At 34.3% G+C, this 22,179-nt stretch overlaps 1 protein-coding gene and 1 non-coding gene across 2 annotated transcripts in view; both read left to right on the forward strand.

Annotated features, from left to right (window-relative positions):
• The window catches only part of LOC137393930 (fibrillin-2-like), a 70,549-nt gene that overhangs the window by 1,935 nt on the left and 46,435 nt on the right, over positions 1-22,179 (forward strand). Inside the window, exons 3-20 of the mRNA XM_068080644.1 lie at positions 751-838; positions 2,319-2,489; positions 3,596-3,691; positions 4,266-4,466; positions 6,131-6,256; positions 7,292-7,426; positions 7,716-7,880; positions 8,516-8,686; positions 9,243-9,365; positions 11,359-11,481; positions 11,765-11,893; positions 12,440-12,562; positions 15,668-15,864; positions 16,473-16,632; positions 17,043-17,174; positions 17,676-17,766; positions 20,043-20,203; positions 21,162-21,356. Coding sequence (XP_067936745.1) covers positions 751-838; positions 2,319-2,489; positions 3,596-3,691; positions 4,266-4,466; positions 6,131-6,256; positions 7,292-7,426; positions 7,716-7,880; positions 8,516-8,686; positions 9,243-9,365; positions 11,359-11,481; positions 11,765-11,893; positions 12,440-12,562; positions 15,668-15,864; positions 16,473-16,632; positions 17,043-17,174; positions 17,676-17,766; positions 20,043-20,203; positions 21,162-21,356 — 2,587 coding nt within the window. The remainder of the gene's footprint in view (positions 1-750; positions 839-2,318; positions 2,490-3,595; positions 3,692-4,265; positions 4,467-6,130; positions 6,257-7,291; positions 7,427-7,715; positions 7,881-8,515; positions 8,687-9,242; positions 9,366-11,358; positions 11,482-11,764; positions 11,894-12,439; positions 12,563-15,667; positions 15,865-16,472; positions 16,633-17,042; positions 17,175-17,675; positions 17,767-20,042; positions 20,204-21,161; positions 21,357-22,179) is intronic.
• Trnaq-cug (transfer RNA glutamine (anticodon CUG)) lies at positions 5,903-5,974 on the forward strand. Its single transcript has one exon. It is a non-coding gene; the product is annotated as a tRNA-Gln (tRNA).

The following is a 22,179-nucleotide window of genomic DNA, read 5'->3' on the forward strand; positions in this document are numbered from 1 at the left end:
TTGAACAGTGGCTAAATGGCAATTTAGGTTTGAGTTATGAAGAATACATTATCGATTGCTCATTGAAATAACCTTTTGTGTATTTTGAAGATTGAAATAAACAGCGTTGCTAACAATGTTAGGTGAAACATTGTATATAGATATTATTCGTTAATAAGTAACTATTACACACATTTTTTGTTAATGAATCGGTTTGACCTATATTTTTACCTATATAACAGCCTCAAACTTTTTTAGCTTGTCTGGGCAATTAACTGTCTAGTATTGTTTTTCAAATATTTGGTTGGCTTTGGTAAATGGCTAAATTACTCAACAAACCTGCAAGTCTGTCACATAAAAAATTAGCATGCTTTAAGAGTTGTGTTCTCATTTCAGACTGCTTTATAAAATTTGATATACATTTGCAAGTAGATTTCTTATTTAGTTGCGTGTTTGCTAGTTAGTAAAGTTACTGCTATTCTAATATTTGCTGACTCAAGCATTTGTAACGTGAGCTTATCAATTGTATTTATATAAAAGCTTAAATCATTTGTGTAACTCTAGTGGTATGCAAACTCTTGGGTCCATTGTGAACATCTTGCAGGGACAGCGTATTCTGGGTCATCCGGGCGAGTCATCTGCGTATATAAGTGTTGCCTTTCACCTTTTAGCAGCGCATACCTTAACCTTCAATGAATTTTGGCTGCTAAACATAAACAAAATATATGGCCATCAGCGAGGAAAAACTGGTGTGCCTATTTTTACTGACAGGTCTTGCTAGCGTGCATTCTTCTGAGATTTATTATGGAAGCTATTATGGAAGTCAAGCAAGACACGCTGCACAGCTTCGTCTTACCGGGTAAGTTCTTTTACCACTAATTGATGGAAGTACCATTCTTGATATGCAAGTATTTATCGACTAATATGTTATATTCTCACCACGTTTTCCTAATTTAAAGTAAATTTTTTGAACTGCTTACCCTCAGTATAAAGATAATGACTATGCGTAGGACCAAATCAAATTTTCTCCTAATGTTTTGGGCTAGTAGGTCGATTGCAATCTATTTATGTAATATTACACCAAAGCTTAACTATAAAACAATTAGCAATTTCTGTGGAGCAACTTAAATTTTTTCTACGAAGTATTGCTGCGCTATTTGTAGTTTTGGTTTTATTACTGTTGCTGATCGCATGTCATTCAAACCAATAAATTCAGTTTATAGACTTGTGTTGTTCACAAAGTTTTGATTTTGCAGGCCGAATGTTTGTGGCGGTATTAACTCTCAACACTGCTGTCCTGGATGGAAGCTATCCGCTACAGGCAAATGCAATAAGCGTATGTTAGCGCATGAACTTTTCTTGATTTCGTTTTGCTATTTTTGCTCCATTTTGCTCTCGAATAATCTCGATCTCTTGTTAATGAAGTCAATAAAAATTTGTGAGCTTATAAAACAATACATCAACTGGAAAATGATCTAAAAAAGTATCAGTAGGTCTCTGAACTGTGGTACAGTATTAGTGCTGTAACCTTTTGAGTTATCACAATATTTATCATATTTTATTTTTCATACAGATTTGTAATTTTGTTATAAAAGTTTGCATACAGCGCTAGACCTGGTTTTATTCACTGTAACAATTATTGAAATACAGTCAAACCTCCACCTTCAATTACTTCAAAATCCAAAATTTCCAGCATCTGATGTAAAGCTTGCGCTGATATTTGGCTATCACATGAATTGTAGTTTTTAATTACAACTTATTAAACTGATTAACTCTCAAACATAACTTCAACCATCTTCAACCATATTATTTGATATCTATTTGGCTATCACATGATGGTTGAAGTTTCTCAAAACATTTCATTGCCTTAAGTGAAACAGTTGTTGAAATTAAAAATATAGTGTAAAACTATGAAAAATAGTACGAATTGAAGCTAAAATAGTTTAAGCTTTAGCGAGTCACAATATAGCTAGTTACTCCAAATATCATTGTCACCACTTCTACCTCAGAACTTACATTTCGTCAAGCCTACACCTCTATTTAAAGGTAAAGCACTGATAAAATTCATTTTGTTGATTATTACTGATGTAGTATTTACATATACTTTAAATTTTTTAATTCAGTTTTTGTATAATATTCTATAATATATTTGCTTTTATGTTACGTGTCAATCTGTGGAATGAATATAGTGCACTATTTTATGAATATCTTCTCCAACAGCCAGCAGGTTTAACATATGAAGTGGATGTTGAAAAGAAGTAATTCGTATATGTAGAGGTTTGACTGTATAATTATTATTTAGTAATAACGGTAGTCTACTCCGAATGGTGGTGTTGCAGCCATATGTCAGACAGACTGTGGACCAACAGGGATATGTATGAGGCCCAACTTATGTCTTTGCAAAGCTGATAAAGAGCTTGGGCTAGCTACCAGATTCGCATCTACCTGCCACACGTCTGATCCTCAGCCTATCAAGCCATTTTTGCAGCCCGAACAAGAAAACCAGGACGGTACAGGATGGTTTCTTGTAGATCTTTTTTGGGTTGATTAAAGTAGACAACCATCTACCAATCATCTCCCAGCAATGACAGCAACAGTTTTCAATTCAGCTTATCTATTTTTTCTTGATAATCATACAAACATTGCTTAGTTCTTGTTTGTGGTAAGATATTTTTGCTTCCATTCCTTTTTACAAATTTTTTAATATTTTTGGTCAGGCAAATTGTGGTAAGCATGAGCATTCTTCAATCTTTAGCATATTTCCAAAACGATGACTCGGCAAGATGTGACTGCACTAACGGTGCAACCTGTGAGAATGGTCGATGCCTATGCCCAGTGGGATATACAGGCGAACGTTGTAGCCTTCGTAAGTCTAAGATACACTTTTGTACATAGATACTATATGTAAAAATATGTAATTATTGTAGCTATACACTTTTGTACATAGATACTATATGTAAAAATATGTAGTTATTGTAGCGTATTCTTGTAGTTAAGATGAAACTTTGACAGAGAGATGAGAGCTGTAGCATGCTATTAACCAATTACCCGCGTCATAATGCGCTGTATCTCAGTTATAGGGTTTAAAAGATACTTACAATTGAAGGATCTTATCCATGAAAGACAAGCTCAGTGGCAAAACTTGTGGCTCAGTTCAGTTTAAAACTGCGCCTCAATTGCCATTATTTTTAGGACCATCAGAAAGCTACCGTTACAACTGCTAATGGTTTGTAACCTACTCTGGTAAAACATCAGGAGTTTTCAATCACAATCTGAATATTAATAGAAACTTCTTAGTCATGGAAAGCTGATACTGTATATTAGTCAGTCATTTACTGTCTACCAGCTTCATCATGCTTCATTCATTTCAGCTTCATTGTACCTTTTACTGTTGTGATAACCTATCCTAATTTAACACTATTTATTCTAAAACCTCGTATGGAGAGAAATGAAAACAGTTTGTTTATTTGATGAAATATATTAATTTACATCAATATTAACTTGAATAATATTTATTAATTTACGTTATTAATTTAAGTTATTATTATCATCAGGTGAGCTTTATTTTTCTTTCCATTTTCAAGTATCTAAAAAGCGTAAATATTTATTGTTTTAGCCATATGCGGTGGTGGCTGTAAAAATGGAGGGAGGTGTACATCGCCAAACAACTGCGCCTGTGAATTTGGCTTTTCTGGTAACGACTGCGCTACAGGTTTGTTACTGCTAACACTACTCCACTACAGATATTACTTATACTGTTCAATAAATAACTAATGAGCATTTGGGATAATCCATGTTTAGATTCTCTTCCACTTTTATCTAGATTCCTCTTTAGATTCTCTGTGTTTTAATTTTCACGTGCTATATTGCATTTCCATAAACCAATGTGTCATGCGCTACGGGATAAGCTATCCATACACAATTTATATTAGAATGGTAATTTGAAGTTGGCATATCAACATGCCAAACTTTTATCTAATATATTCATATATGGTTTTTTAAATAGCATCCAAATTAGCATAAATCAGTTGGGGAGTGAATAGCTTAAATTGATAAGGAGAATCCCATTAGCCATCTAATAATTTGCCAAGTGACTAAGAATAGGGGCACAAAACATCTGCACCAACATGCTTATACCAACTCAATATTGTTGTCAATCAAAAAGTAGTCTTTCTCAGTAGATGTTGTCAGTTCTAGTCAGGGTAGTCAGATATCGCACCAGGGTACGCACAAAAATTTATAGAACCACGAAGAAGAGCTATAAGATTAACTTGTTTTGCTTTTAGAGGTTCTTCGCATCGGTCCGTGTTTCACCAAAATAGAAGGCAATCAGTGTGTTGGAGCTCTAACAGGAATAAAATGCACCCGATCACTCTGCTGTGCTACTCTCGGTGTTGGCTGGGCTGTACCTTGTGAGCGCTGCCCTGAGGTTCCCCATCCTTGTCGTCGTGGCTATATTTATGTGGCTAAAGAAGACAATTGTCAAGGTAGTTCCTAATCTAATCTTTCTACTCCAAATATTAACTTTCACCAGGTTGATACTAGAATTAGCGGTAGCCTTCTATCGAACCCTATAGTTGGACCTTTTACACTTCAATCAACTGAAGACAATATGGCGGATCGGTCTTCTTATGCCAGTTATTGGGAGGATTCGTGCATTCAGGTAAAGGTTTGGATGCAGCTGGTGTGGAAGCGACTAATTTCAATGATCAAACAATGACTGCAGGAGCAGAGAAACATGCAATCCTGTTAATAAAGATGTAGTAATATTTGACAGTAGTAACATGATTGCTTGTTTCTCTGCAGTTGCAGTCATTGTTTGATCTTACAGCTACTGAAACCGATATGATTCAATAATTTAACACAATAATTGCTAATTTCTCTCAGATATGGCCACCATTGCTGCCGGCATCTTGTTTATTATGGTTATTAGAAAGCTTAGAATAATTAGAATAAGAATTGTCTTCAATTTTCTCACAATTTTAATGTTACTTATTAATTTTATGTTGGCAAAATTATAGTGGGTAAAGTGGATCAGCTCTGCATTATTTTAAATCTAAAGTTTGTTAGCTAGTAAACGCAATTCGACCTAAACTAGTACTCTGATACTTTGTACTCCATGACTACAGAAAATAATGGTACCGGCTTAATTTTAATTCAATAAGTTCTAAAAATGAATAATTATTTAGATATTTTAGTTAATTGTTTAATTAAATAATTAAACTACAAAATTCTAGTGGTCTTGTAAATTAACTCAACTTTATGTAAAATGTTTTGACACCGTGCTATGTATGTTAAGGGTATGTTAAATGTGCCATGTCACACTCATAAGCGTAACGACTATCAGGATGAGTCATTTAGATCGCTCTTTTCGATAATTCATGAAAAATTGTCAAATCTTGCCATGCTCTCTTTTAAAAACGGTTCTTGGTTGCTGCAAGGTCTGCACATGGCATCGTCACGGTGGCCTCCGAGTATTCCTACATCGGCAATGATTGTTTATAAAATGCTATTACATTTGCCTCTGTTCAAAGCATAATTCATCTTCAGGTGCAGTGGTTGAAAATGTATTTGCAGAGCCAAGAGCATGGCAGAGCTTAAATGAAGTATAGGATTTTTATTGTATCATTTGACAGCAATGCAATATTGCATGGGACACTACGCGGGTTTTACTCTCAAGCTCAGATGGAACATCCACTGTTAGAATTTGTTGTTTATGATGTTTGTTAGCCCAGCACTGTTTACGACTTAGGTGTTCACTGTAAAGCTCGATTGAATAACACTCAATAGAAAAAAAGTATTTTCGTTATTGGCAGCTGCGGCACGATAGCAACACCTGCAATACGTTATCAATCTACCCAAATAAAATTCGCGATACTTAATTCTCTTTGTTTACGAGATTATAGCCTACTTGCATCAGGTCGGTTCTATGGTGTAATGGTTAGCACTCAGGACTCTGAATCCTGCGATCCGAGTTCAAGTCTCGGTAGAACCTGATAACTTTTATATTTTCAATTTATTCCTGTTTTGTTGTTTCCCTTTATTTTAATGCCTAATATTTTCGATTTGTGATTTAAACGCTTATACTGATCACTAAAATCATCTTATTTGCTGATTAATGCTTCTAAAATTCAACTAAATGCATTTATAGACATTGATGAGTGTGCTGCTATAGCTGGGCTATGCGTTGGTGGCACATGTCACAACACATTGGGCTCATACACGTGTTCTTGTCCAGCTGGACAGGTGGAGAATCCCTCTACCAGGACCTGTGAAGGTGAGTAAAAGTGACCTGTTGAAGCTAAGTACCTAGCAACAATTAAGTGTGGACAAGACATTCTAATTATCAGTAACTAGGTTTACTTGTCAACATCTTTTACGACTTGACTTAATCTTAATTGTTAAATTGACATAATATAGCGTTAATTTTTTATTCATTTTTCAATTCAGTCTTAAAATAGTTAGTGGTGGGAGACCTTTTAGGCTTGGCTGCAGATAAACTGTGTCAGCAATTGGTCAAAGAGGTGGTTTTATAACACGTTCAATTTTGATTTAATGCTTGTGAAATTCACTACTACGTATAATAGAATAACGGTAATCTTTTTCTGACCTTCTCATAGTAGGGCATTGTTCGATTTGTATACTGTAGAAAAAATGAATGGTATGAAAAAACTTGCAAAATATAATGTAAGAGATGCTTAGCTGGGAGTATGTCCTCCGCAGTACCCTGGTAGAAACAGCGAGCATACAGGAAATGATGCAATCTATTTGTTAAAAGGGCTGCTGCTGTTGACCTTTGGTCTGAATCTAAGTGTTTTGCTCGCTGTGTGAATCTAAATCTCACAGCCATTGTTCCGTTACAAGCGTGATGCGCAGTGGCCAAAGTCAACAGAAAGCTGTAAGCTGATATAATTAATATAAGGATTACGGTCGTTATTTCTTTTGTCTTCGCCTTGAGAATTCACTACAAACGCTTAGCTAATATGTATTAAACATGCCCTTTCTTTAGGTGAGACTCCCTTTTGGGCCATCTGCTTGTTTGCAATTGGGATTGATTTGGGCCCAGCCAAGCTACGCTCTAAATTTTCGTTTCTCATTTGTGGGTGCCTAATTCTGCTTGTGATATGGTTCAAGGTTATAATATTATTATATTTTATACAAATGCGTTGTTTGGTATCATATTATAGGTGCAGCATATTAATGGTTTTAAATTAATATATTGCAAGTTTATGAATTTTTATTTTAAAATGGCATCAAACATTAGCAAATAAAATTTGGTGCGGTGCCAACTTATAAAGACCCAATCTTGTAGTGATAGTGGCCAACACTAGTTGTGCTGCAAATCCAAATGTCTGCCAAGGTGGAGTGTGCATGGATGGCGCGGCTGGATTCTTCTGTAACTGCTATCCTGATTACAAGCCTGCTGAAGATCGGAAGTCTTGTACTGGTTAGTTGGTTATCTTACACTTTTTATTAGAATTGCGCAGACTACAACTGCTTTGTCAGATCTGTATAACTAACTTGCCTGAGTATGAATGGAAAATTATAGAAATGTTAAACAGAGAGAATATGAGTATAATTCTGATGAAAAATTTATAAAAGACATAGCAAATCTACTATATTTGCCACAATCAGCACAGTATGCGTATTGAAACCCTAGAACTTAAGAACTTGTAAGTAAGAATATTAGGTTACTCCCTCATATGCCCATTCATAGTCCAAATTGGGTATTGTAGTTGAAGAAACCAACTACTGCTTTTCAACACTCCACTCTGCTGGTCAATGTTCCCGTCCAATGCCTACCAGGCTTGGTCTTGTTTCCTGCTGCTGTCAGAATCAGGGAGCGGGATGGGGCGATAGTATAAGGGGCCCATGCCAAGCGTGTCCACAGGAAAACACAGGTAGGGTTTGTAAGCATACCCTTATTTATCTCTACCAATTTCTATAGAGACTTCTGCTTGCATATGTAACTGGTTTAGCGTGGGCTTCAGTAACACATAATAAATTGCAGCATGGCTGTCTTCTAAGAGATCTCACAGTTTTGATGTGATTTGATCTCACCTTTATATCACCGACCAATGCCCACAACAGCAGATCAAGCAGTGTGAAAAAAAATCAAATGATACTATTAGAATCAAATAATAGCAATGTAAAAGCAAAGAAGCACATGCAAAATCTCCCAATTTTAGATACTTTAAAAATATACAAACAGCTTTTTTCAATTTTTTGCTGTACGTATATGTTTACACGAAGTATTGCTTAGACCCTAGTAACAAAACATCTTTTGCAGCATTTGGGCCCAGTATTGCAAATGGGCAGAATGAGGTAGGCAAATTTAAAATTGGTTTTAACGTAAAAGGTATATATTACATATATGTAAAAGGTTATTATTATATAATGCTTGTAGAATTTTTATGCCACAGTTTCTTTAAAAGTTTGTGTAAAGTCCTGGTGACTGAACAAGTTATCGTATAAGTATTTCATATACTGTATCTCTAGATTTGAATATCAGATGTCAGTATTTTCTTGTATCTAGCTCTATACAGAGCGCTATGTGACAGGGGTGTACAGCCCCCTACAGATGTATCCCCATGCAATCAACATCAAGTGATATGTCCTAATGGATATTGTGTGGACGTCTCCTCAACTGACTATAGATGTGAATGTCTTAAGGGATTTGTGCTAAACAGCAATATGGAATGTGTTGGTAGGTCACCTCGCTGTTTCTCTCCCTCTGCTAACATAATATGCCAAGACTGGTTACACATTGCTCTTCTGTGAAATATAGTTTGGTATATGGGCTGTAAGATACTTTGAGACATCATTTCTCAAGCTAAAATAGCATATCTTGAGGCTAAAACTAAACTATCGACTTTAGTGATGATAAAGTTATCTAAAGGTATCTTTATTCAGCCCTCAAGGAACTTGGCTCCATGACTCTGGGAAAAATTGTTCTGCAACTGTTGAAAAAATGCAAACGAAACTATTATTATCTTATTTAGCTTCTCAAATAAAAGTTGAACCAAAATCCATTCAAATCTTAACTTTTGATAAATAAAAAATTAAACTACAGTACTATGTAGATTAATATAATGCGCTAAGAGTGGGCATAATTTTGCTTATGTAATGTTGATGGGCCCCTTCAGCAGAAGAGCCCTCTTCTAGTTTTTAAATGGCAAGAACGGAGGGAGATGACTCTTAACCTCTTCATCTTTGCGAGCACTAATATCATTTGATTTTGTTAAACTTTCTGTCAACTGTAGATGATGATGAGTGCATGCAGATGGATGTCTGCAAACATGGCACTTGCACAAACACTTTCGGCTCCTTTGACTGCGACTGTGATGATGGATATGCTCTGACCTCTAACAATAGAACATGTACAGGTAAAGTCACTTAGAACAACGTTTTCTTGGGGAATTGCGATTATTGCTTATTTAATTTTTATTGACCGATAACAAAAGTTTATGTAACAAATGTTGATGGTCGTGTCATGAGGGCACGTTTTTGTGCTGTAAATGGAAGTGGTTGGATAGCATCTGTTTCACAAACATGAGCACATTATATTTACGAACGACTCCGCTAGAATACTGACACTTATGAATTCACTAGCTGTGCTAGCCGGCGTTGCCCGGGTAATAAAAAAATCTGGGCAGAAAATTGATTTGTATTTACCATATAACAAAATTTCCCATTCTACCTTTCAAACTACATATCATGAGAGAAGTGTTTTATGTAGTTGAAATAACTTGAGAGTAAAATAGAAAACAACTGTAAAGGTTTTAAAACTTTGTCAAACAACTGTAACTTTCAAGCTATAAGCCTGGCACGTTGCCAATAGAGAATTCCAGTAAGCATTAAGAATATTCCAGTAAGCAAATAAGAATCTCCATGATGTTGCGACAGCATTGTTTTCCAGCTACAGTTATTATAATAATAGCTATAGCCGGAATGGAGACAAACAAACGGACATACTTTTAGAAATATATATATAGATTTAAGTTTACAGGTTAGGTAAAATATCTGAATGTTACTATTTATTGTTTGTGGCTCAAACCATAATTTTGCCGTGTAGTTAGCAGACGGTTACTAAAGTAGTTCATTTTTAATACTTGCTTGTCTTAAAGTAGAAACAGTTAAAATAGAGAGAGGCTTTCATCCAGTTAAAGATGAACTTACACAATATTTTAGTAGATTTTAGCAGAAAGTTTCAGTATTTTTCTATCATTTGCAATTATTTTTGATGTTTGCGGTGATCTGACTGCCAAGATGTTTCAAGATTGAAATCAACAAAACTTGAACGCGGTTAAAAATTGCGTTCAAAATGATGTCATTAGTTGCCATCGCTGCAATAGTTGATATCCGCCATTGCGTTCAAGTTGCAGCGTTATGCGTCTCTATGCTGTCAGACTCTTTGCAACTATAGACGTCATAATCACACTTTCAGTTGATCTGAGCGTTTTAACCTTGATCAAGTTTTGTCAATTTTAACCTTGAAACATCCTGGCAGTCAGACCACCTCAAACATAAACAATTGCAAATGATAGAAAACTTTATGACAAAATCAGCTAAAATTTCGTGAAGTCCATCTTTAATCACTCACATAATGTCAGTTGATAACACACAAAGTTTTTTTTGCGTCATCCACTAACCATAACTCTAGATTCAGCAAATACTCACATATTAAGAGTTTGTGAACTTATTGCACTGCTAGTATACTTGGCAGTCCCCTGCTCTGTTAGAGATCGTCATCCGTAATCATTATGTACATAGTTATCCCATGAAGTGGCAAGGTGGCCCAGTGGTGTAGTGGTTAATATGCCAGTCCGCTAAATGGAGTATCCGAGATCAAATTCTGTGTGAGGTATTTTTCCTAACACTATTAGTGTGAACTTGGACAAACGGACAGACACAGCTCTTATTATAGTAAAGATCGTACTACTTTGTATATTTCAAATCATATACATGCATATGACTCGAAAAAGGTAATAAAAATTTATGTGGTGTGATCATATCTGTACAGATTGTTATTTTCAACCATTAAAAAATGAAATGTTTAGATTTAGCCTACATAACCATTCAAATAAATAATTTTACAACTGTTTGGTTTACATATTTAAAATCAGGGCAAAATGAGGACTAATTTAATATATAAATTATGACTATTGACTAAATTCACAATGAGTAACAATGTTGTATATGAGAATTTTAGTTTTCCAAGGAAGGAGTCAGTTTATCTCACACACCACTGTATATACGGTGTCCAGTTTATTTTGTACACTACTGTAAATATGAATAATTGGTTGTTTTGTTTAATATCACAGTGTATGTTTGCGTTTTTCTATTTTGTGCAAATGTTTGTGTGCCCCTGTCATACAGATATGAATGAGTGTACAGAGCTGGGCATGTGTCCTAATGGAGTGTGTCATAACATGGATGGAGCATACAAATGCCTTTGTAACACTGGATACAGGCAGTCATCCAATCAGCAGATATGTTATGGTGGGTTCCTTTTATATGCCATCTTATCGACTATGTGACATAACAGTCACTGGTGACTCATGTCAAAGCTATGTTTTTGCAGATTGACGCTAGTTGTGCTAATATTCATAAAATGCTGCAGTTATCTCTTGTGGAAAGATTTCAAACTTTCTGTTACATCCTGACATTTAATGAATTGAAAATAATTTATTAAATTAGTCTTTCCACATTGAAATGTTGAATTTCTCAGTTTTTCTGTATTTTCACTCAACTTTTTTTTCCAGGTTCTTACTTTTTTTGGCAGATATTAATGAGTGTGAGGAGAGTGCACATAGCATTTGTACCAACGGAAAATGTCAAAATACCAAAGGAAGTTATGAATGCATCTGCGATGCTGGATATGAACTTTCACCTGATGGGACATTCTGTCTTGGTATAAGTATTATCAACTTACCTACCGTAGCTACAGTTGAAACACATTTTTAAAAGGATTAAATACGTACGTATGTATGTCTCTACATCATTCCTAAATTAATCTTATCATTGTTTGTGTGAAGAATTGGCAGGAGGCACTTCGAGCCATAGTCACCTGTTTATTGGTTGGACTTTTTATAACGGCACTGACTAGATTTTGGTTTCAGCTTTATTCCGTATTGTATAGGACGGTTTTTCAGCTTTCGTACATTCGATTCTTTTTCAATTAACAGTGAACAGTTCATCAATGGCAAAATCCTTTAGGTCAGCATCAGCAAACGTTCGCTTCAAGATATTTATTATACACGCACTTACAAAATATTAAGTTCAATTTTTAGGTTTATTTTTGGTAGCTTTTCAACTTATATAACTACACCAGCTACTAACATAAAACTTTCTTATTGTAATTCCTCTAATCTGTGAAAAAAAAAACTTTTAAAGCATTTAGGTTCTCGCTGGTTGGTTCTGGTCTAGTCACGTATTCTGACAATGGTTGTTTATTTAGACTCCAATGAATGTGAGGATACAAGAATGTGCCAACACGGTTACTGTGTGAACATGAAAGGAACCTACAGCTGTGTGTGCAACTCAGGCTACCGACTCTCTGCGGATAAGACAGCTTGTATAGGTTTGTTGCCTTTTTGTACGAGGTCTATTTCTATTACATCAGTGTTAGTTTAACTAGACACGCTGTCATACATTAGTTTAACTAGATACGTCGTCATATAATTCTTACTGTCGTAATGAGTATGTGAGGTACTTGTACAAAACAGTACTTTAGATGTACTCAAAACTGCGCACAAAATGTTAAAAGGAAAAATATGTTGTACAAGGTGAATGTTTGACAAACACCAAATTTCAATTTGTTTGTCTGACTAGCTAAGTAAATCTTGGAATAGTGTTTTGCTAGATTGAATAATTATATTCAATTTGATTAATTGGCAACTCTGATTTCTCAATGGCCTTTATTGTCTTCAAAATATCACAACAGGCTTATATGCCACAGCCACAAATGACAACACAGTCGTTTATTTCAAAAATCCGCTATTGCACAATCCAAAAAATGCAAACAAATTACATCTTTTTTGGCAAAGTTTTCATCAATTTTAAAATTAGACAAAAAACCATTAGATTTTGATATTTGCTCAATTATAGGAATAAGAGTTTTATGTGCAATTATTTTACCATTAAAATTATATTTTGTGCCTAATTTTAGTTATTCATTTAATGCGGGCCAAATGGAAATAATACTTTAGTTTTAACTAGAAACACCGATGCAGAGATTAAGTACTGTTAAACTTAGAACGATGGTCACCTTAACATATAAACTTGTCAAAATGATCGCCTTAACATATGAGTTTGTCAAGATGGTCACCTTAACATATGAGTTTGTCAAGATGGTCACCTTAATATACGAGTTTGTCAAGATGGTCACCTTAATATACGAGTTTGTCGAGATGGCTACCTTAACATATGAACTTGTCAACATGTGTCGTAAAATTTTAGATGAATATTGACTTTTCATTCAAATTACCTTTCATCCTATAGGGTGTGAAATTTTTCAAAATTTCTCCCTCGCATAGTTTGGCTCTGCAAAGCTCAAATAATATTAAACATTGCTTCATACCTTCTTGTTTTAGTTGTAAAATCATTGAGAAATCATAAGATAAAATCCTAGAAGACTAGTCTGAGTAGTAGTAGCAATGGGAAAAGAAAGAAGGTATTTTAGAATTTAAGCAAAAATTTATAGAAAAACATGACCCAACACTTTTGGACTGAATCTTCAATAAGTCTTTCAAATCATTTACTAGTTATCAGGAAAACACCTGAAATGGCCAACTTCGAGAGGCTAGGCATGATGTGATATTTAAAGAAAAAATGTAAAACGTCGAAATTTTTTAACAAATTATAGGTGGCTGTATCTAGATAGGTACTGGATATCTTTTCTTCAATAAATCTGAAACTTCATATTCTTTTCAGTCTACTTTTGATCATGGTAATAGTATTTTAACTCGCCACATGAACAAATAGCATTCGTTTTAAGTGAGTTACATTAGATTTAGCCGGTACAGTATATGGATCAGCTGGTGTATTTGAAATCTGGATATCCCTAGTTGTGAATGCTACTAGCGGAATGCCCGACGTTGCACGGGTGTTAAAAATCAGCTTATAAACAGTGGCAGTTAATGTAGTTACCTGCCACTTGCCTTTAGCCTGGTACATTGCTAAAGGCTAATTTGAGCAAGCTAGTAAACTTACTAATAAAAGCGGTGAGAACAAGCAGAAAATGACGTTGCGCCATAATGAAGAGCGGTATGCGTATTTTCACTCAGATAATGACATATATCACCCAAGGAATGAATTGCTCTCGCATAGCATAATTGGTAAGATATTTGCCTGGTGCATGGGAGGTTCCGAGATGAAATCTTCTGCGATACGGATTCTTCATTGCAATATTTTGATAGTTATAGTTGGACAAACTGAAGAACACACAAACTTTGAGATTTATATAATTATATATAGATTGGATATACTATACACACCTGTAAAATTTTATCTTTATAAATAGTTTCTTGCAACTTTTGGACAACAGCAATTTGTGCTGCATTTCACCATAGATATCAACAATGGTATTAGTGAAAACTGTCTCTTGCACTATTTGGTATTGTGCAACTCATTTTCAAAGTTTTTTTCAAGCTTGTATTTTATAAGTTGGTTGGAATGGTTAATATTCTAACTAATGTGTATCTGCATAAATTTTAAAGCAAATTCTGAATTACGTTCTTGAATTCTTGAATATTGTGTAGATGTTTCTCTGAACAGTAAAATTTGATCTTGAGTTGAAAGGTAAATTAGGTAGCCTTCAGAAAACGGAATGATTGTTATTACTGTCTAACCATGTTTGTACTACAATTCTTCCTAATAGTACTTCTTGAATATTCAGTTGCTACCATAGAAAGTGTCTGCAGGTCCCAGATATGTTCCTTAACATGTAATCTCTCAATCTAACTTAGTTATGCATTGAAGATCATAGTTTACCATGATTTGCATGTAACCTACAAATGTTTTGTTTATGTGTGTAGTATTTAAGACAGCTGCATTTTATTTGCATTGCTAGTTGAATGCCTGGCATTGCACGGGTAGTACAAAAACAGCTTACAAACAATGGCAGGTAATGTAGTTGCCATTGGCTAAGTTTCTCTACCCAATAAATTTGAGTAACTAAGGCTGGTAACTTGAGCTAGTCTAAATTTTTACTATAATAAAAGTTTTGCTTATAATTGTGCTTATGATAATTACGTTACGCGTCATGATCTCTCATGCAATTATCATCTTCAAGCATTTTAGTAGTAATTACCTATAGTTATTCTTGCAATCGCTGCATAAGTATGTGCAAAATTATTCCATAATATGGAAAGGACAGTGTAGTGTAGTGGTTAGCTCGCCTGTCTGCTGAACTGGTGGTTCCTAGTTCAATACCAGTACAAAATGGATTTTTCATTCCTAGATTTTGATCGCTATAATTGGCCACACGAACGACAAACAAATACTGAGAATAATATATACCATTATTAGTCAGTTCAAATGCTTCATTGTGCATCTCTGCTAGCAATAATACAGGTGTTCTTTTAATTGAGAGCATTTCTGACTAGCTCGTTCATCTTAAAAAACTAATATTTTAAAGAATGACTCATATAGAATGATGCAAACTGATTCCTGAAATCTTTTATAGATATAAACGAATGTGATGAATCGAGTGAGGGTGTCTGCACTCTTGGACAGTGCATTAACACAGCGGGCTCTTTCCAATGTACCTGCTACGATGGGCTAGTTTTACACGCTGATGGGAGAAACTGTGAAGAAGTGCAGAAAGAACTTTGCTATAAAAGTCTGCTTCCCAATGGGCACTGTACAAACCCTAGCTCTGAGGTCAGCCTTTGATGCCTACGGTCTGTAGATTAATAAAAAGTCTTATTCGATTTATAATTCTTTTTAGGTCTCTGGTCACTGTTTAAACAAAGAAGTAATAAATACCTTTGCAGTGTAAATAACACAGAGTAATACCTTTGCAGTGTAACCTTCCAATCAGCCTCTTAGGCAGCTTTTTCCATTGAAACAGACACAATCACAGTGTTTTCATGCTTCGAGTGGGTTTGGAGTTGCCCGCTGCCAATAAATTCGCACCCTACCGTTGCAAAGGTTCAGAGTTGCACTATACAGATCTTTCCAAGATTAGCGATGTATCCCTCAAAACAAAACTTGTTAAGATAGACTCGCTGTCGCATAGTGAATGCCTTCGTACAAATTTACCGAAGCGAAATAGTATCAAATTGTTTGGAATTCACCATTTATATAATTAAGAGTGCTCGCAACTCCGTACTCTTTCAAAGCACGAAAAAGCCATGATTAATGATGATCTAATGGTTTAGTAACTGGATATGCTTCTGTGATAAAAACTGTCTCTTTGTTCCAATTCTTTGTCAACTTAGTACTATTTATGGACTCCATGCAGTTATTGAAACTTCCATTGTTGACAGGTAGTCACCAAATCAACGTGCTGTTGTACTTTGCTACTCGATGGGCCAACAGAAACCCAAATGTGCTGGGGTCTACCTCCCGCCACCTGCCCCTCACGAGAGAGTGCTGAGTACCAAACACTGTGTGGTAACAGTGATGGTATGTCTAGCTCTGGCGAAGGTGAGAAACTGACTAGAGTTAGTATCCTTGCGCTGTGAGACACATGTGATTGGAAGTTGCTAGTATTGAGATTTGTCTGATCTTTATGCTATACATGTAGTTCATCATATCTATTTTATGAAGTAATAGCATTCAGCGAATAACTAGAAATATATTGGCTGGCTAATTGGTTTCCAAACTGTCAAAGAACTTTGTGAGTGGAAGCCTTTTAGGTATGCTTTGTCAAGGTTACTGGCTAATTTTAATCAGTGAATTTTCATGATGAGAATAGGCAGAAAACAACTCACATTGTGGTTTCTAGAGTTGCATGAAAATCTCTTGTCAACTGCTATCAATGTTTTACAGTAAATTTATTTTATGAACTTGTAAGACCATCCAAATGGAACCTCTAACATTTAATTTTCTTTTAGATATAAATGAGTGTACAATGTTCCCAAGTCTATGTAAGAATGGTATCTGCCAGAATTTGCTGAAGACTGGCTACCGATGTATGTGTGACAGAGGATTTGAGCACGTCCCCGACTCTGAAACTTCATGCATTGGTTGGTTTCCAACTCATCTACTGTATAGTTCAATTTCACATTTGAAGCAGCTTTATGGTTTCAAAACTCTTGCGGCTCATTCTATTTGATACATGAATGTACTGAGGTGAAATATGTGTAGGTGAACATGATGTTCTGCCATAATTTGCTGGAGATACGATTAGATAGATATGACCTCTATTATCACCGATCAATTAGACCAAACCAATCAAAGCAAATTAGACCATGGGACAAAAAATAAGCAACGATACACAAAAGAATACCTGTCATTTAATCTAAACCCATATCCTGTAACTTACATAATATCTATAATCTCCATAACTTACACATATGGTACTTACGTAGATGCAAGTACTGTATATGCTGTAGTGTTTGCAATATTATTGTCAGAAGAACATTCACATGGGTTGTAAGAGACATTGCTGCCATCCTTAGTTATTGACGAATGCAATGTGTATACTCTGCTATATTGTGGGACTTTGAATGACCACTCTATTGCAGACACTGATGAGTGCCTATTTGGAAACAAGTGTGGCTCTGGTGGCATCTGTAGGAATACTATAGGAAGCTATACTTGCCAGTGTCATACTGGGTAAGTGCAGACATCACTATAAGTGCTCTATGTATGTGGATAATTGTGACAGGGCATTTTTAAATGAAGTTTATTTGAGTTTATTGCTTTACTGAACAGAATGGTATTTAAATGGTGACTTGTGTCAAATTTTAAAAATTTTTTATCAGAATGTATAGATAATTTTCTATCATATGAGATTTTGTTTGATGTTTTAGGTGATCTGATTGCCAGGATATTTCAAGATTAAAATTGCAAAATTTTATTGCAGTTAGATAGTTTAGTTAGTGCCCAGACTTCCGCAAAAATGACGATGATAGTCGTGCGTATTGTTTATATAAGTGATAAATATACGGTCTCATCAGCACTTTGAGAAAATACAAAATAAAGTGTAGACCAATAGAGACACGTAACACTGCAACGCGAATGCAATATCTGATGTCATAACAAGAGGAACAAACCGGACGCGCAGCTATTGACATCATTTTGGAGAAGTTATTATCTGCTGAGCGTTTTAACTGCGATAAAGTTTTGGCCATTTTACAGTGAAATCACCTGAAATAGCAAACAAAATCACAAATGATAGAAAAATATCTATAATTTCTGATAAAAATTTTTAAATTTTGACATGAGTGACTCTTAAAGGTTAGAATTGCTTCAGTTTAAAGGAATCATAATCAATCTGTTGGAATCTAAATTTACTTACTTCACATCTGCGTTTTATTGGCCAAGCAACACTAGCAGTAGCTGTCTGGTTCTGTGAGCTGTATAACCGTACTGTACCAGCTCTATGCAGCTCTGTTAACAAGATAAGTAACACCATTTTCTAGAGGTGTTGTCTATCTTTGCTTTGCAGAGTCTTTTGATATTTTTTGTAAATTTTTCATTATTACCTCATGTAGTCTACTTAGGCAATTATCCCTCAATGAAAGAAACGGTGTCATCACGAGTGACTATCAGGAGAGAGTAACTAAAGCAGTCTCAGTAATTTGATGGATCATATCTTTACTTATATAAGAATGATTGCGGCCCAATAGTCACTAGAAATTTTGATTAGGCATTGAGAAGCCAGTCGTGTATACGTAAAATACACGTTGAAGTCTAATATCTGTTCATATCTCACATTCTAATGGAAGGATGATATTCAGTAACACTTGTAGTTTGGTGCGCGTGTTAAGACAGACACTCTCTTGCTGCACTAGTTGCTAGGGGTAGTCAGCAAACATAGCTGAGTTACAAACATTTTGTAATCATCATCGAGGGTTAGAATTGTGCTTATTGTCAATGCCTCACAACTCTTTACGATTTCTTCAGAATTCAGCAAGTCATCGTCAAAAAGTCGCTTTTGCAGTTTTTCACTGTGAAATCGTTTCCAACAACTTCTAATACTGTACTACGGTAGTTACAATATGTGAGCCTGCCAACTACACAATAAAACATTCATTACATTTTTTATGGTTACTCTATATACAATATTATTAGTTACTCTATATACAATATTATTAGTTACTCTATATACAATATTATTAGTTACTCTATATACAATATTATTAGTTACTCTATATACAATATTATCAGTTACTCTATATACAATATTATTAGTTACTCTATATACAATATTATTAGTTACTCTATATACAATATTATTAGTTACTCTATATACAATATTATTAGTTACCCTATATATAATATTATTAGTTACTCTATATACAATATTATTACTTACTCTATGTACAATATTATTAGTTACTCTATATACAATATTATTAGTTACTCTATATACAATATTATTAGTTACTCTATATACAATATTATTAGTTACTCTATATACAATATTATTAGTTACTCTATATACAATATTATTAGTTACTCTATATACAATATTATTAGTTACTCTATATACAATATTATTAGTTACTCTATATACAATATTATTAGTTACTCTATATACAATATTATTAGTTACTCTATATGCAATATTATTAGTTACTCTATATACAATATTATTAGTTACTCTATATACAATATTATTAGTTACTCTATATACAATATTATTAGTTACTCTATATACAATATTATTAGTTACTCTATATACAATATTATTAGTTACTTTATATGCAATATTATTAGTTACTCTATATACAATATTATTAGTTACTCTATATACAATATTATTAGTTACTCTATATACAATAAATTAATTAAGATCAATTTAGCAAGCAGGTATTTAATATTAGTTTTTTTTCAACATAATGTGGCATATTTATTTATACATTACTTGATGCAATGCTTTTTAGATATCGCTTTAATTCTATAACCGGTTCTTGTGAAGACATCGATGAGTGTGCAGAGACTCCTTGTGTAGATGGAATCTGCAGAAACACTTTAGGAGGATTCGACTGCAGTTGTCCACCATATTTCAGCAAGCGTAAAAATGCAACCCATACTCTGTGTATAGGTACTCAACCATTTCTCTCACTTCTATGCTATATGGTTTCAGTGATTGTGTCATAATGCAGCCTGCGCTTTTTTACCTTTTTTCTTCTCAACTCGAGACTCTGTAATAGCTGTTACATTGTTGTAAGCAAAAGAATTTATGATTAAGTGAAGATTAACTTTAATCATAAAGATACTATATATGATTTGATAATGATACTATATATGATTTGATAAAGATACTATATATGATTTGATAAAGATACTATATATGATTTAATATGATACTATATATGATTTGATAAAGATACTATATATGATTTGATAATAATACTACATGTATATATGATTTGATAATGATACTACATATGATTTGATATTGATACTATATATGATTTGATAAAGATACTATATATGATTTGATATGATACTATATATGATTTGACAAAGATACTATATATGATTTGATAATGATACTACATTGTATATATGATTTGATAAAGATACTATATATGATTTGATAATGATACTATATATGATTTGATAATGATACTACATTGTATATATGATTTGGTAAAGATACTATATATGATTTGATAATGATACTACATTGTATATATGATTTGATAAAGATACTATATATGATTTGATAATGATACTATATATGATTTGATAATGATACTACATGTATATATGATTTGATAAAGATACTATATATGATTTGATAATGATACTATATATGATATGATAATGATACTACATTGTATATATGATTTGATAATGATACTATATATGATAATGATACTACATTGTATATATGATTTGATAATGATACTACATATGATTTGATAAAGATACTATATATGATGTGGCAGTATACGGACTTATATAGTATAGTGACAGTATAGTGATACTGACAAGTACATGTCAGATAATGAACCAGCGTTGCTAGGTTGTATCTTGAGGTTTATTTCCTTTAGATGAGAGGAAATTCTCATGCTGGTCAACATATTCCGATGCTGGGTGTGAAGGAAGCCTTGTACCAGAAGGACTGACACCAGACGTCTGCTGCAGCACAATAGGAGCAGCATGGGGCAGCCCCTGCCAGCCTTGTTCAAACAGTCCAGCTTCTTGTTCCAAAGGATATCAGCTCTACGCAGGAGCTCAATGCATAGGTGGGGGTCCTACCACACAAAGTTGTCGTCAGAATAGTCACTTTTATAATCACTGTCGTCACTTTTAAAATCACTGTCATCACCTTTTTCAAGTTGATAACCAAAACAACCTCTTTCTTCACATTTATTATTTTAATACGAACATCCATTCTGGCGGCACTGAGTTGCGTTAAAAACCTGAAACTTGCTCAGCTTGAACTTCTGCTAATCAAAAGCATGGCTCAACCAGCGACCTTCACAAACTTATTAGTGATGTTTGGGACCGTTGCTGATTACTCCGTGAAGAGTGAAAACCGTTTTAGGTTTTTAGGGCTACATTTCTTGTACTGAAAATAGACCGAGATTGTCTTTAATAATCACTGTTAGTCACAGACTTGGAAACGGATTTGCTGTCAGTGTCGTGGCATCTCATTGCTGTTTACTTTAATTACCTGGCAGCCTATAAATGTTGGGCCAGATGCTTCAAACCAAAACTGGTGAAGTGTCGTTTGATAGTGTTGATTTATGGACAAATAATAAGTTAGTAAATGTACGGCCACACATAACAAATTGTTCGTTGGTTCTGACCAAAATCACAAAATGAACGAAACACAGAATTATTCTGTTCTGCTAGAATCGTGCTAGCCAGCACGATTCTAGCAGCTTTTGCAATTAGTATAGTCCAAGACATGTATAATGACACACAATAAAAGTACAAGTCCACTTTAACATAGTACACATCAGAGCCGTATAGTTTCACACAGCCGTATAGCGAAACTATACGGCTCTGGTACACATGATGAAACTGCTTAGATTGCACTATTTTATGTATTTATCGTTTGGA

This window comes from Watersipora subatra, chromosome 4 (genome assembly GCF_963576615.1).
Source record: "Watersipora subatra chromosome 4, tzWatSuba1.1, whole genome shotgun sequence".
Lineage (NCBI taxonomy): Eukaryota > Metazoa > Bryozoa > Gymnolaemata > Cheilostomatida > Watersiporidae > Watersipora > Watersipora subatra.